Source organism: Macrobrachium nipponense, chromosome 14, assembly GCF_015104395.2.
Source record: "Macrobrachium nipponense isolate FS-2020 chromosome 14, ASM1510439v2, whole genome shotgun sequence".
Lineage (NCBI taxonomy): Eukaryota > Metazoa > Arthropoda > Malacostraca > Decapoda > Palaemonidae > Macrobrachium > Macrobrachium nipponense.
In genome coordinates, this window is record NC_087207.1 from 56363810 (window position 1) to 56376282 (window position 12473).

At 36.3% G+C, this 12473-nt stretch overlaps 2 protein-coding genes across 3 annotated transcripts in view; both read right to left on the reverse strand.

Moving 5' to 3' along the window:
* Window positions 1-1037: 1037 nt before the first annotated feature.
* Window positions 1038-12473, reverse strand: part of LOC135226524 (uncharacterized) — a 30959-nt gene continuing 19523 nt past the window's right edge. For both annotated transcript variants that reach the window (XM_064266165.1, XM_064266164.1), the window contains exon 2: window positions 1038-4588. In XM_064266165.1, the coding sequence (XP_064122235.1) occupies window positions 1251-4574 (3324 nt within the window). In that variant the 5' untranslated portion in view covers window positions 4575-4588 and the 3' untranslated portion in view covers window positions 1038-1250. The remainder of the gene's footprint in view (window positions 4589-12473) is intronic.
* The window catches only part of LOC135226525 (zinc finger protein 814-like), a 16271-nt gene continuing 11771 nt past the window's right edge, over window positions 7974-12473 (reverse strand). The window contains exon 2 of the mRNA XM_064266166.1: window positions 7974-11236. Coding sequence (XP_064122236.1) covers window positions 8564-11020 — 2457 coding nt within the window. The 5' untranslated portion in view covers window positions 11021-11236 and the 3' untranslated portion in view covers window positions 7974-8563. The remainder of the gene's footprint in view (window positions 11237-12473) is intronic.

Consider the following 12473-nt stretch of genomic DNA (forward strand, 5'->3'; position numbering starts at 1 on the left):
ACCTGTACCCATTGCTCTCAACTGCTGCTCCCATAAATGACATAGAGAGACTTACTAGTTTCAAGATGAAGTAGTTTCTTTGCAGGAAAACAGGCTCAACCAATCAACAAGACTCCACTGATTTCTCCCCATCATCATCTTTCTTGGCCAGGACAGAAGGTAACTGTTTCATGCCCAGAATAAAGGAAATCTCTCACCACAAGGTGGCATCACAGTGAGGTTATGCAAACACCAGAACCTGACTGTAAAACCAGAAATGAGGCAGGATCAGAGCAGTGCTGACAGGTTCTTCACACTGGTTATTTGTAATGACACACCGATCCAAAAAGTTGGAATTTGAGAAGTTAAAATGGCATTGTGGTTATTAGAATTACACACTGGAGAAAGTTCTGCTGCAACTAGTACTTCTCTTAATTCATTTTCATATACTGTGCTGCAGCATAAGTGTGCATACAAGTGTACAAATTATAAACCCTCTACATTAAATCTTGCATATCAGGTTTCTGTTACTAAAGAGTCCCTAGTTTGAATCTTTTAACACTGTTTGCAGTCCTAACATTATTCATTCATGCCTCCGATTATTAGCATTTTGGTCCTTCCATAAATAACAATTCAAGATTGGGTGCTAGAAATATCCTATTGTTAAGACCGAAGGTTTGTTCGCGTATGAACAATTGAGTATTAATGGGTTTGTTTAGCAAGTTACAAAAAAAAATCTAAACAGATTACAGTATGTATGGATTTCACTATTTCTAATCCCTCTTTTCTCACAGGTAGTTGTTAAAACCACAAATGCACACCACTTACCTGTTGAGAGGCAAGACCAAACAATGCAAATATGAAGCAAACTGTTGCTTAAACACTATTACTTTTAACTTTCTTATGAGAAAACAAATGTTGTCTGGGCTACGTTACAGGTAACAAGTTTATATGGAAAACACTTCTTTCAAAAGATTACTTTTCCATTCTTAGTAACATCTTATGATAATAAAAGGATTAAGACGTACTTCAGAAGAGGATATAGTACAATATACAAATTTATTTTTTCATTTAATGCCACAAATGACATGCATACACTTAACTATATAGGATAAGTATGATACATAAATAACTAAAGTGATAACTCGTCGCTGAATTTCTACAGTTCACTTGAATGTTTTCTTTCAAAAAAAAAAAAAAAAACCTGTATCAGATTTACAATTATTCGAATGAAAGTATATTACATCTCATTAAATCTGCATCAGAAATGTCTATGACTCCTCTATGATTACATAAGTTACACCATCCTTGGCAAAAGTATCTGTTGCTTCCATTATCTCAATATATTCCTCAGGCTGATCATCTCTCTCCATTTTTATGGGTCTTATGTGATGAGTTCTTTGCTGCTGCTGATGCAAAATCCCATCGTTACTCTGTCGATACTGAACGTGGTACTCATGTTCTTCGCTGTGCCTGTTGAAGTGATCGCGGTACTCTTGTTCTTCTATCTGTTCTTCACTGTTATTGCTAACGTCCTGCATTTCCTTCTGCCTTTCAAAATGATCATAGGACTCTTGGATAAAAATGTCTTCTTCCAGCTGCTGATCTTTATTAGCTTCCAAAAGTCCTTCCTCTGTTCTACGACAATTGTTTGCACGCTGATGTCGAGCATAATTCCTTGCTAGAGTGTCTTCCCAGGGAACATCGTGATGTTTCATCAGGTGATTCCGTAATTTGAAGCGATTGACATACTGCTTGGGACAACGTGGACACAATAAAACTACTCTTTGAAGGTGAAGTCTCTTTACATGCTCTGTCAAATCACTCTTCCTCTTATAAGTTTTTGGACACTCCATACATGCATGTACTTTAGTACTGTGAGTAAAAATACGATGTTGACGTAGCTGATGATACTTTTTAAATTCCATGGGACACTTGTTGCACTTCCAAACTTTATTTGCATGCTCATGATATATATGAAACTTCAATCCAGCCATATCATAAAACTTCATATCACAGAAATTGCACCCGAAGTTTCTTGTATGTGTTGAATGCATGGTAGCTATATGTTTAGCAATGTAACTTGAGCCATACATTTTTCCACAAGTTTCACACTGAACTGAGGGCATGATCTCCTTACCATGTTTCATTCTCATATGCTTTCCCAACTGGCTTCTTGACTGAGATTTGTATACACACATCCAACAACTAAACTTGAAGCTTGACACAGTCTTATAATGCACCTTTGTCATGTGCACTTTGAGAGCTGCCAGCCCATAAATTCTCCGACCACAAACTTCACACTCGTATCTCAACAAGCCCTTTTCCTGCCCTCTGTCATCATTACTCCCATGAATATTCAGCTTATGTTCTAACAGTTGATGGCGACTTTCAAATATTTCTTCACACTCTTCACAGACATTGTCATCATTTTCAGCATCATCTTTGCAAGTCAGTTCAAGCGGTTCAGATTTTTCACTCACAATTTCTGCTTTCCCATCTTCTGACTTTTCCTCAGGAACCACAACCTCCCGACTGTCATCATTGCCAATAACAACAAGAGAAAAGTGATTAGTGTCCGTATGCTCTTTCAGTGCCTGCTCACTACTCAAGGTCAAGTGGCAAACTTTGCATTTCAAAGACTTTTCAAGTTTTCCTGGAAAGGCCAAAGATTCTCTCTCTATCTTGATGATGGTTCCATCACTAGCAGCTTTGATATCCTTTTCTATGTCACTATCAAACAACTCCTCAGGATTTTCTATATGTCCCTGACTATATTTATATAATGCAGCAATAAATTCATCGTCTATAACCATCTTATGCAGACAACGTAAGTGTTCAATGAATGCATGTCTTTCAAAGAACTTGCTGTCACAAGCATGGCATGTGGCCTCAGTGAAATCTTCATTTAAGAAACTTTCCTGAATGTTATATAAAATCAACTTTTTCAGTTTTTTCTGTGACCTGTAATTAACCCATCTCAACTGAGTATTATGGACACTTTCATAATGGTTACTCCAGTCACTCTCCTCCAAAAACTCTTCGCTACACAACCCACAAGTAAAAGATTCATTCTCTGAAATCTCTCCCTTGACAATAACTTTACGTGGTCTTCCTCTTTTCTCTCTCTTCAGCTTTCTCTTAGGTGGTCGTCCCCGTCTGCCCGTGCTGGTAGTTCTTTCCAATTTCACTTGAGAAGGTTTCCAGTTTATATCATCATCATCTTCCTGCTTGACCTTTATTTTTGGTGGCCTGCCAACTCTCCCCCTAACCTTTCTATATTCTGAATGATTAGACTCTTGCTTCTCTGATGCGGCGACTCTTTCCGATACACCATCAGGACTATTAAACTGATTAAGAGTACTATCTGGGATACTGAGTGAAAAAACAGGATTACTTTTCATTGCTCGATAAGGCCACTGTTCTCTCATTTCTGAAGCAACTGATAATAAATGTTTATAAGAAGAGTCCCCTTCAATGATTAAAGTGTGACAAACATTACATATATTAACAAAATTTAAATTTTCAGCTTTCACAGCTGCACAGGAAATGCTAAAACTCTCAAGAAGTGTAATAACATCAACATTACTTAATGGAAGAGGCTTTTTAACACTAAGCGATATACCCATATCGTCATCAAAAGAAATCCCACACAAAAAGCAAACCCCATTATCACTGTTCTCTTCAACAACATTCAAGTTTTCACACCTTAAACCAGTTGAATACTTATTTGCATGACTTTTCACAACTTTAACACTGTCTTTATCATATTTTTTTCTTGATATGCCACTAGATTTATTAGAAACAGAAAATATTGTTCCAATTTTCAAATGAGCATAACGTGTATTATACGGCGAGGACTGCGAAGATCCCACACTAGGTGTTAAAGTACCTTTTTTATAGGATTCATTATCATTCACAAAATTACCTTTAAATTTTGAAGGACCAGACCTATCAACTGTGCTTGCATTCTCTGCATGACTAACTAATGTCAACTGTTTATTTTCTTTGAATTCTTCATGATTGGGACTCTGAGAAATGTAAATAGTTTTTGAATGAGAGCTTTCCTCACACCTGCTACTGGCATGAACTTGACTTTCTGAATCAACATCATCATTGTCACTTTCTTTGGCTACAATTTCCGATATATTTCGTATAATCACTGGAGCTTTCTTTTTGGTAGAAACTATTTTCTTATCAATAACAGTGCGAGATGGTACAGATAGGGGATATAAATGTTTTTTATGTAATCGAACTGTCTGCTTCTTGAGGCTGCTTTCTGGTGCATGGGTATTAGGTGATGAATCAGAAACTATACTGTTCAAGGAGCTCTCGCCTGTAGCAGATACTTCATGCTGAGCTTCTGGAGAGTCACGTGTATCTTCACCAGCATTAATATTCTCACTGTTTTTTAATGTCTCTTCCACTATTCCATCATCAACCTCTTCTTTTCTATCACTACTTTTAGCATCTCCACTAACGGTCGAGTCTGTTTGGGCATTTTCAGCTGATGAACTTGAAGCATCAATGTCTGCACTGGCAACAGGATCTTGCGGCTGATTCGCTGATGGCTCTGTATCCTCTTTTGAATCCATTCTGCATAATTAACCTTTAAAGGAAAAAAACAGTACAGTAGTATGTACAGTTTAACAAAACATATTCATGATAAATTTCGTGATTTGTATAACGACTCATATCAAAGCATGTACCTCAAAATATAAATAAGAAACAGCTGATGAAAAAGAAGACAAAAACTACAATTAAAGCAAAAATTTATCTCTGATGGTCATGAGAAACATAATGAAGCAACAAAAATACTGCATTGTACTTGTAACAAATTTTCACTTATACAAACCAAATTCTGTATTCAATTTGCCTGGTTAATGAAGGAACTATTTGCTAGGATAAACGCCATCTCATATTTGCAGGCATGTAAATTTTTGCTCATCAATGTAGAGCAACATGTAACCATCATGTGGAAGGGAAAAAGGAAGAGCACTTCTTGCTATATGTTACTTGTACTTATGAACCTATTACTGACCAACCTCCTGGTGCTCTAAGTGGAGTAACAAAAGCTTAAGAGGTACTGTAATACCAGTGCATAATATCATACCATAAACCAACATGACCACAACGTTTCTTATTTACATTCTTATTTTTTATATATATAGGTTTACAATGTTTATGACCTATTCTTAGCCACACTATTCCCTTCCATTTTTTTTTTTTTTTACCTTTTTCACCTACAGAAATTCTGTACTTCAGAAGCTTCTTTCCAAGTTATGGACCTTTTAGAGATCTTCAATATGAAAGTTCCCCTAGACAGACCACATAATTTAAAATGTTAAAAGTTTCTTCCAGGCTTCAACTGTTTGTTAGGAATACAGCTCTGACATTTTGGGCAACTTCTCTTTATCCCCATTTTTTCAATCAGCTGCTTGTAGGAAAAAGTAATAATGCTTCATATACACTTATGTACCTAGTTGAATATTTATACAAAATCTCATCCCAGAGGTTGCAATACTGTTCATTTTCCATAGATACTCAAAGCAATCACATAAAATTTATCCTGCAAGTGGTCAAACTGCATTCTGCAAGAGGAAACTATTATGGATGGTGGCCATCAAAACCTTTGTTGGACAAGAGTACGTATACATTTCTCCAACAGGGTAATCCAGTACGGTAGTACTTTTACTCTTTCTCTAATATGAATACCCTAATCAACACTGACAATGCATACTGTACAGGCATAAATAAAGTAAATGTTAGTCATTCTTACCAACATGCGTAAGGCATTCATTGCAATAAGCAATGAATTATTATTTCAGCAGATGATAACTATTCATTAGGAACAAGTACAGAGGCCATTGACTTGAAACTCAAACTTCCAAAGAACACTGGTTTCAACCTCCCACTGCAGCAATGACTGATCATGATACAGAACCAGTAATTTTTCATTGCCCTGGGGGAGATGCAAACCTTGATATCTGAGCGGCCTGTTACAACACTAGCCACCAAACAAGAGTTTGCCACATACTTGAAACTACCTTACATAATACCTCACCTTCACTGTCCATACTGGTAACTTGTTGATGGTTTTAACAATCTTGAGAACAAAACTCAAGTACAATATGCAACATCAAGTCTTGTACATTGTACAAAACACTTACAATTTATGATGGGGTGCTTCTTAAACCATCATTAAAGCTAAATCCTCTGGGGATTTAATGAATGATACTCATTACCTCAACTCCCAAAATAAATGACTTTCATCTTCAGAATGGGCAATAATCAGGAAAAGGACTTGTACCCAGGTGAAATTTCCACAGTTAAAAATCAAGACTAGAGTAAACTACACAGTACTATTCCAAGGTAAAAGAAATAGAAGAATGGCCCTTTCAGTGATAGTACTAGCCTACGGACCTCCCAGCTCTAAATACCAAATCATTTTGGTATAATTTCCATGAAAACCTACAAAGGTGTTATCTGTTGCTATTTTTTGTTGTACTAATTGATCCCCAAGATGACCTAAGTAGTACATATATGGCTGCTGACTCTCCCCTGACCTCTATGAACTAAAAAAATAAAATAAAATACACCTATGATTGCTTGTTCTTCCATGACCTTTATGAACTAACAAAATACACCTATGCTACCTACAATTTGTCTTTAGAATTTTTTTTAACTGCAATACAGTCCTGGGCCTGCCTGATGCCTTACTACAATACTGTATCTGTTGCACTATTCTGACTGAATTCTAATAGAGTCTGAATCCTCAGCCAGGTCTTCTTCCATGATCTCCTGGACTTCACTTGGTCTTCATTTTGCTGCTTCCCTACTTACAGGTTTTCCGACTGCCTGTTCATTCCATCCAAACCACACCAATCTTCAAGATCTTTGCCTATTTTTTCAGCTGCTACCACAGCTGCTTCATTTGTTTTACTGTATGATCTCCTCAGCTCACAAGTACACTCTGGTGTTCAATCTTAGCAGTCTAAATTCATACATCTTCAAAATCTCGACCATTATCTTTGTCAGTGTCTTTACTGCTGGAGCAAAGAGTAATACGTACAGACCTCATACATGCATAAGACTCTTTGCAGTCTCCAAATGAAACTTCACTCAATTCTACATCTTTTTTTAAACACATTTAAACAAGTTGTTATTTCATCTTCCAAAAAGTCAACAGGATACTAATTTTACTAATTTTCAAAGTCACATTAAAATTAGTTTTATAAAATGGTAATGGCTCTGTGGTCCTCAAAATTACCTGGCTTCATTATTTTCCAAATCACAAAATATACTTTCCCCATTCCCAATTAAACTGTATCTGATAGTATGTGGTTTTAAAATAACTCCTTTTTATTGCTGATTATTATAAATTTTGATGGTTAACCTGTTTCAAGCAAGTACATGCATCATCATCATCATGAATATTATTACTTCTTTGATCTCAGTGAATTTACATAAATATCTTAAAGCAAATATACTCAGAATTTGTTACAGATTTTAGTTATTGTTTTGATATTGTATGAGCTGTAATTATAATTTTACAAAATAAAAAACTATAAGAAAAAATATAACTGATAAAATTTACAATTCTTGTAAAATAGGCCACAAAAGGGGTTGTAAGTAATAATTTTCAACTTCTCATAGAAGATAGGGAACATTTTTTATAATTTATTTCTTAGACCCTGTGCATTTGCATATCTTCCTAATTCCATTGATGTGTTTTCCTTAAATTGGCCGATCTCAAAAGTTCCCCCGCCTAAGGTGCTGCATATTGATTTTATAGCCCGACTCTTAAGGGTTAAGAGTTACCAAACTTATTGGGGTTCCTGACACCTAAACAAGACTCCCAGTTACCTTTGGGAGACCGAGACTCTGCTGTTCAAATCAATCCCAAGAGAGTATCATGGGCCCTTCGTAGCTATTTTATAGCCTTGGGCTAATTAAAAGTATATATATAATGGGTTTGTTACAAAACAATTCAGTTTTTAAACAAAATTTTACATTTACTAGTACTTATACAGGGACCACCCTCCTCCCAGCTGCATCATCTTGCCACTCTTAGTTCAGAAGACACTATAGAACAGGGGAGTGCCTTACCTTGGATCCTGGTACCTGCTTTTTCATGCACGGTACCAAAAACATATTTGAAAACCATTATTGTAGGCTGATTACAAGGAAGTAATAGGTTCATATGAGAAGATTCACATTGTGGCTAAAGAATTACAGTACATGTTGCAGTTCATTGCAGTTACAAACACAAATTTATGGATAATTATTTAATAACTATACAGTACAGTATATTCCAAAAGCTCTACATTATCAATCATTTATACAGTCATATAGATGCCTTTACATTGGTACTCAATTCATTAATACTAGACTTTACAGGTCTAAAAAAATTATTTTACTTCAGTCTTTTATAAACTTATCAAAGTATAGATGAAGCATGCATAGCTACCAATGTTTAATGCTCATACATACATGAAACCATGACATATAAAACATCTGAAAGCTAACGCACAACTCGTCCAAAAACTTCCAATTACAATGTTCACTCTCACATGGTTCACTATTAATGCTGCATTGTAAAATGTGGATGCATAAAACCCATCCCTCCAAACTGTGGAACCTGCTCAACAATCAGAGTGCCATCAGTAGAGGCGATTTCTTGTCTGTTAGGCATGATCATCTGCTTCTGACTGTTATCAACCACCATTCCTTGCTGGTTCTTTGCCATTTCACCCCGCATTGCACGCTGATGAAAGTACCCCTTCTGTCGTTTGTTACGGGCAAAGTTTTCAGACCAAGTGTCTTCCCTATTCACTCCATGCACCATGATTAGATGTTTGTTACGCTTACCTCTATCATTGAACTGCTTTGAACAAAAGTTACAATAAAAATATTCTCTTTCCATATGCTTTCTTTTTGTATGGGAAGACTGGTCGCATTTTCTTTTGAATGTTGCATCACAATATAAACATTTGTAAACTTTTGTACTATGAACATAGATACGATGCTGCCGTAACTGGTGGTATTTCTTGAACTTTAATTGACACAATTCACATTCATATTCATTATCCACATGCTCTTCGGTGAAATGGCATTTCAGTGACTGACAATCAAAGAATTTCATGTCACACATATTACATGCATAATTTCTGGAGTGAGAATGCATCTTCTTATGATGAACACCAATATATTTTGATGATACCATTTTCCCACATACTTCACATTGAACATGCTGATTAAAGTTTTTACCATGTTTCATTTCCATGTGCTTCTTGTAATCTTCCTTGTTGGCAGACTGAAATATACATAGTTTGCAATTATATTCATAATAAGACTGATTACCTGCTTGCACATGCTTTTCAATAGTATGTAACCTAAGAGCTGGTGTTCCAATGACTCTGTAGCCACAAAACTGGCATTCAACTAACACAGAATCATAATCCAGTTGTGCCTCTTCACATTCTTCATGGGATGATCGTTTGTGTTCCAGAAGCTTAATAAGGTCAGAAAACTTATTTTGCCCACATATATTACAAGAAAATTTCAACTTTTTCCAAAGTCTTTTTGGTTTGTATGACCTAACATTGTCACATGACTCTAAGGAAGTTAGTGTATCTATCTTATATCGACTGGCTTCTGTCTGATCTCTTTTCAGCAATACTACGATATCCATATGGCTTAGTTCTATGTGCTCAAGCAAAGAGCCTTCAATGAATATGTGGCACAAATTACACACCACACCAATCTGAGTAACTCGTTCATCTATATATTCAATATTGGCAGCTGTCATGACATTACTGCAACTCTGCACAATTTCATGACCTCCAGCATCGGCCCTTCTTATCACACTACCACCAGGATCACCCATATGTCCTGCAGACAAATGGGGACCATCTGTCGTCACCATGCTACTGTCAATAACATACTCATTAGGATTTGGGACTGAGGACAAGGAACTTTCATCAATAGCAATTTTATGATATGTAATTATATGATTTGATAGGTTCTGACCCTCAAAATCTAATTTGCACGCTGGACATTTTACTTTTTCTTCCACTTTATTCTTTGAAACTACTTCTTTCAGCTTCTTTAAAATGGCCTGTTTCAAAGCAAACTGATATGTATATCTTATCCAGTGCTTTGTGACTTTGTGATCAGATTCACAATGGTCTTCCCAGTTACTCAAGCCTGCACAACTCGTCCCGCATAGTTCACACATCCGCATCCTCAGATCACATGACCTAACACTTTGTTTTTTCCTCTTCTTTTTGGCATCTTTTTTTGATATACTGTCATTCGGAAGAATTTCAATTTCATCCTTTTCTTCGTCATAACTATCCATACTTTCTACATTACAGAGTTCTTCAACATTTTTTAACAGCATACTTTTGTTTGTAATTTTTGGCCACATATTCTTCATACAGGTACCTACAGTAACAAAATTTTGGAACACTTTATCTCCTTCTAATACCACTGAGTGACACTGCCAACATACATCAACTGTGACCATACTGCCTAAATCTATACCTGAAGATTTAAAATTAACTCCAAAATAATGTAAAAGGCTAATTGGACTTAGAAAACTTGAAGGCAAAGGAACATGGAGTCTCATTGTCATCACTGTGACCTCTCCGGCTAAGGGTTCTTCACAGAGAAAACAACATTCTTCTTGTATCACCGTCAAATCCCCTTCCCGCACTTCTATGAAATCTTGTTTAATATGGCACCTTGAATCTGGAGTTAATTTAGCAACAACATTATCTTCTTCCTCCTCAGAATCTAAAATAAAACTGTCATCATCTGAATCTATAGCCTTAAGTCTTCTATCAGCTGCTAATTTACATATATCAAGAAATGACTTGTTTTCTGAAACTTGGGGAGAGTTGTCATCTGATTCATTATCAGAACTCTCCAAGTAATTTTTGGCATATGGATTGACTTTCATTTTTCTTCTTCTTCCTCTCCCAGTGTTTGACACCGCATACAAGTCCTCTTTCGTCATGTCCTGGATATCTGACATACTTTTCACACCTTGCAGTGTGATTTACCTTCAGTATCCTGACTAACCCCTAATCCAAAAGAATTCCTAATCTATCCATAAACAGCTAAACTGTTGATGACACAAATTCTCATATTTCTATTTATCCTTCCCAACAGATACTTTAATGTCCTCATCACTCCTGTTTCTTTGAAGCTGAAGAGATGCTTGTCGAAATCCACGCACCACAGCATCCACCTTTTGAAAATAAACACAGTACATGTAAGAATAGTTTTTTGGCATGAGAAAGCATGTTTTTAACATAGGATACTTCAGTTTGCCCCTCTTATTTCTATGTTAAAAGAAAAAAATTGTAAGGCTATCAATTAGTACATAGTATCGTATAATATTGTATCAGTTGTCAGTAAATGGTAAAAAACTATAACAATGAACTACACCAGAATAAAATAACTTCCATAATGAAAATATATCTCATTATCAAGAATAAGAAAAAAATCTCTGACCTAAAAAGCCTTAGAGCAAGCCTAGGGGATCAGAGAACATTTGACAAGGGAGCAAACTGAAGACTCCTAGTTATCAAAACATGCTGGCATCATGCTCAAACCAAAACATGTACTGTTTTTATTTTGAAATACACACATAATAGTCACAAATGTAAGAGCTTCTATAATTGCACACACAAAAGATACAAGAATAAAACCCTAATGCCAACTCTAAGGCTGTTATAATCAGAGATATGTTGCGCTATACAAATAAAATTATGATGCAAAATTAAAAGTTAGCATCAGTTCACCCCAGAGCCTAAACTGGAGTATTTACATCATGTCATCATGAGTTGTATTAGCTTCTAATAAACTGCCAATCAATTTTTAAAAATTCAAAAAATCCTAAAATTTTTTTAACTGGTTCCACAAAGTCTGCAAGCATGCTAATATGACAAATTTTCTAAGACAATTTGTATTTTTCATAGCTACAAACCTGAGGTCTTAACAATAGGATAATTTCTAGCGCCTAGCTGGATCCGGTTAAAAGGCAGATGAAAAGCCAGGAATCTTGTGATATCTGGCAACGCATGCATAGATTGGGTGAAGAGTGGTCAAGGACCACGCACCTACGCCAGTCTTTTCTTTGACCGCCTGGGCGAGTTGTGTTTACCTCTCTTGGCCTTTTCCCAGTTCATTGCCCGTTTCGTTTCTTTTAGTGTGTGTGTGTGTGCTTTTGCCTGGTATTATGGCTTCTTCTGCTCCTTCTCGGCATCAGCGTATGTGCCCTGGAGTTCCTGGTTTTCCATGTTCTCGTTTTTTGGCTTCGGCAGCGACCGACCCTCACATCACATGCAGTAGGTGTCATTCAAATTTTTGTATTACGTATTACGAATCCTTACACGGAATGCTGGGCATGGCCTAAGGAGCAGTGGAGGTTGCTTTTATGGCAAAGGGAATTGGCACAATCGGAGAGTCTCGACTCTTCCTAC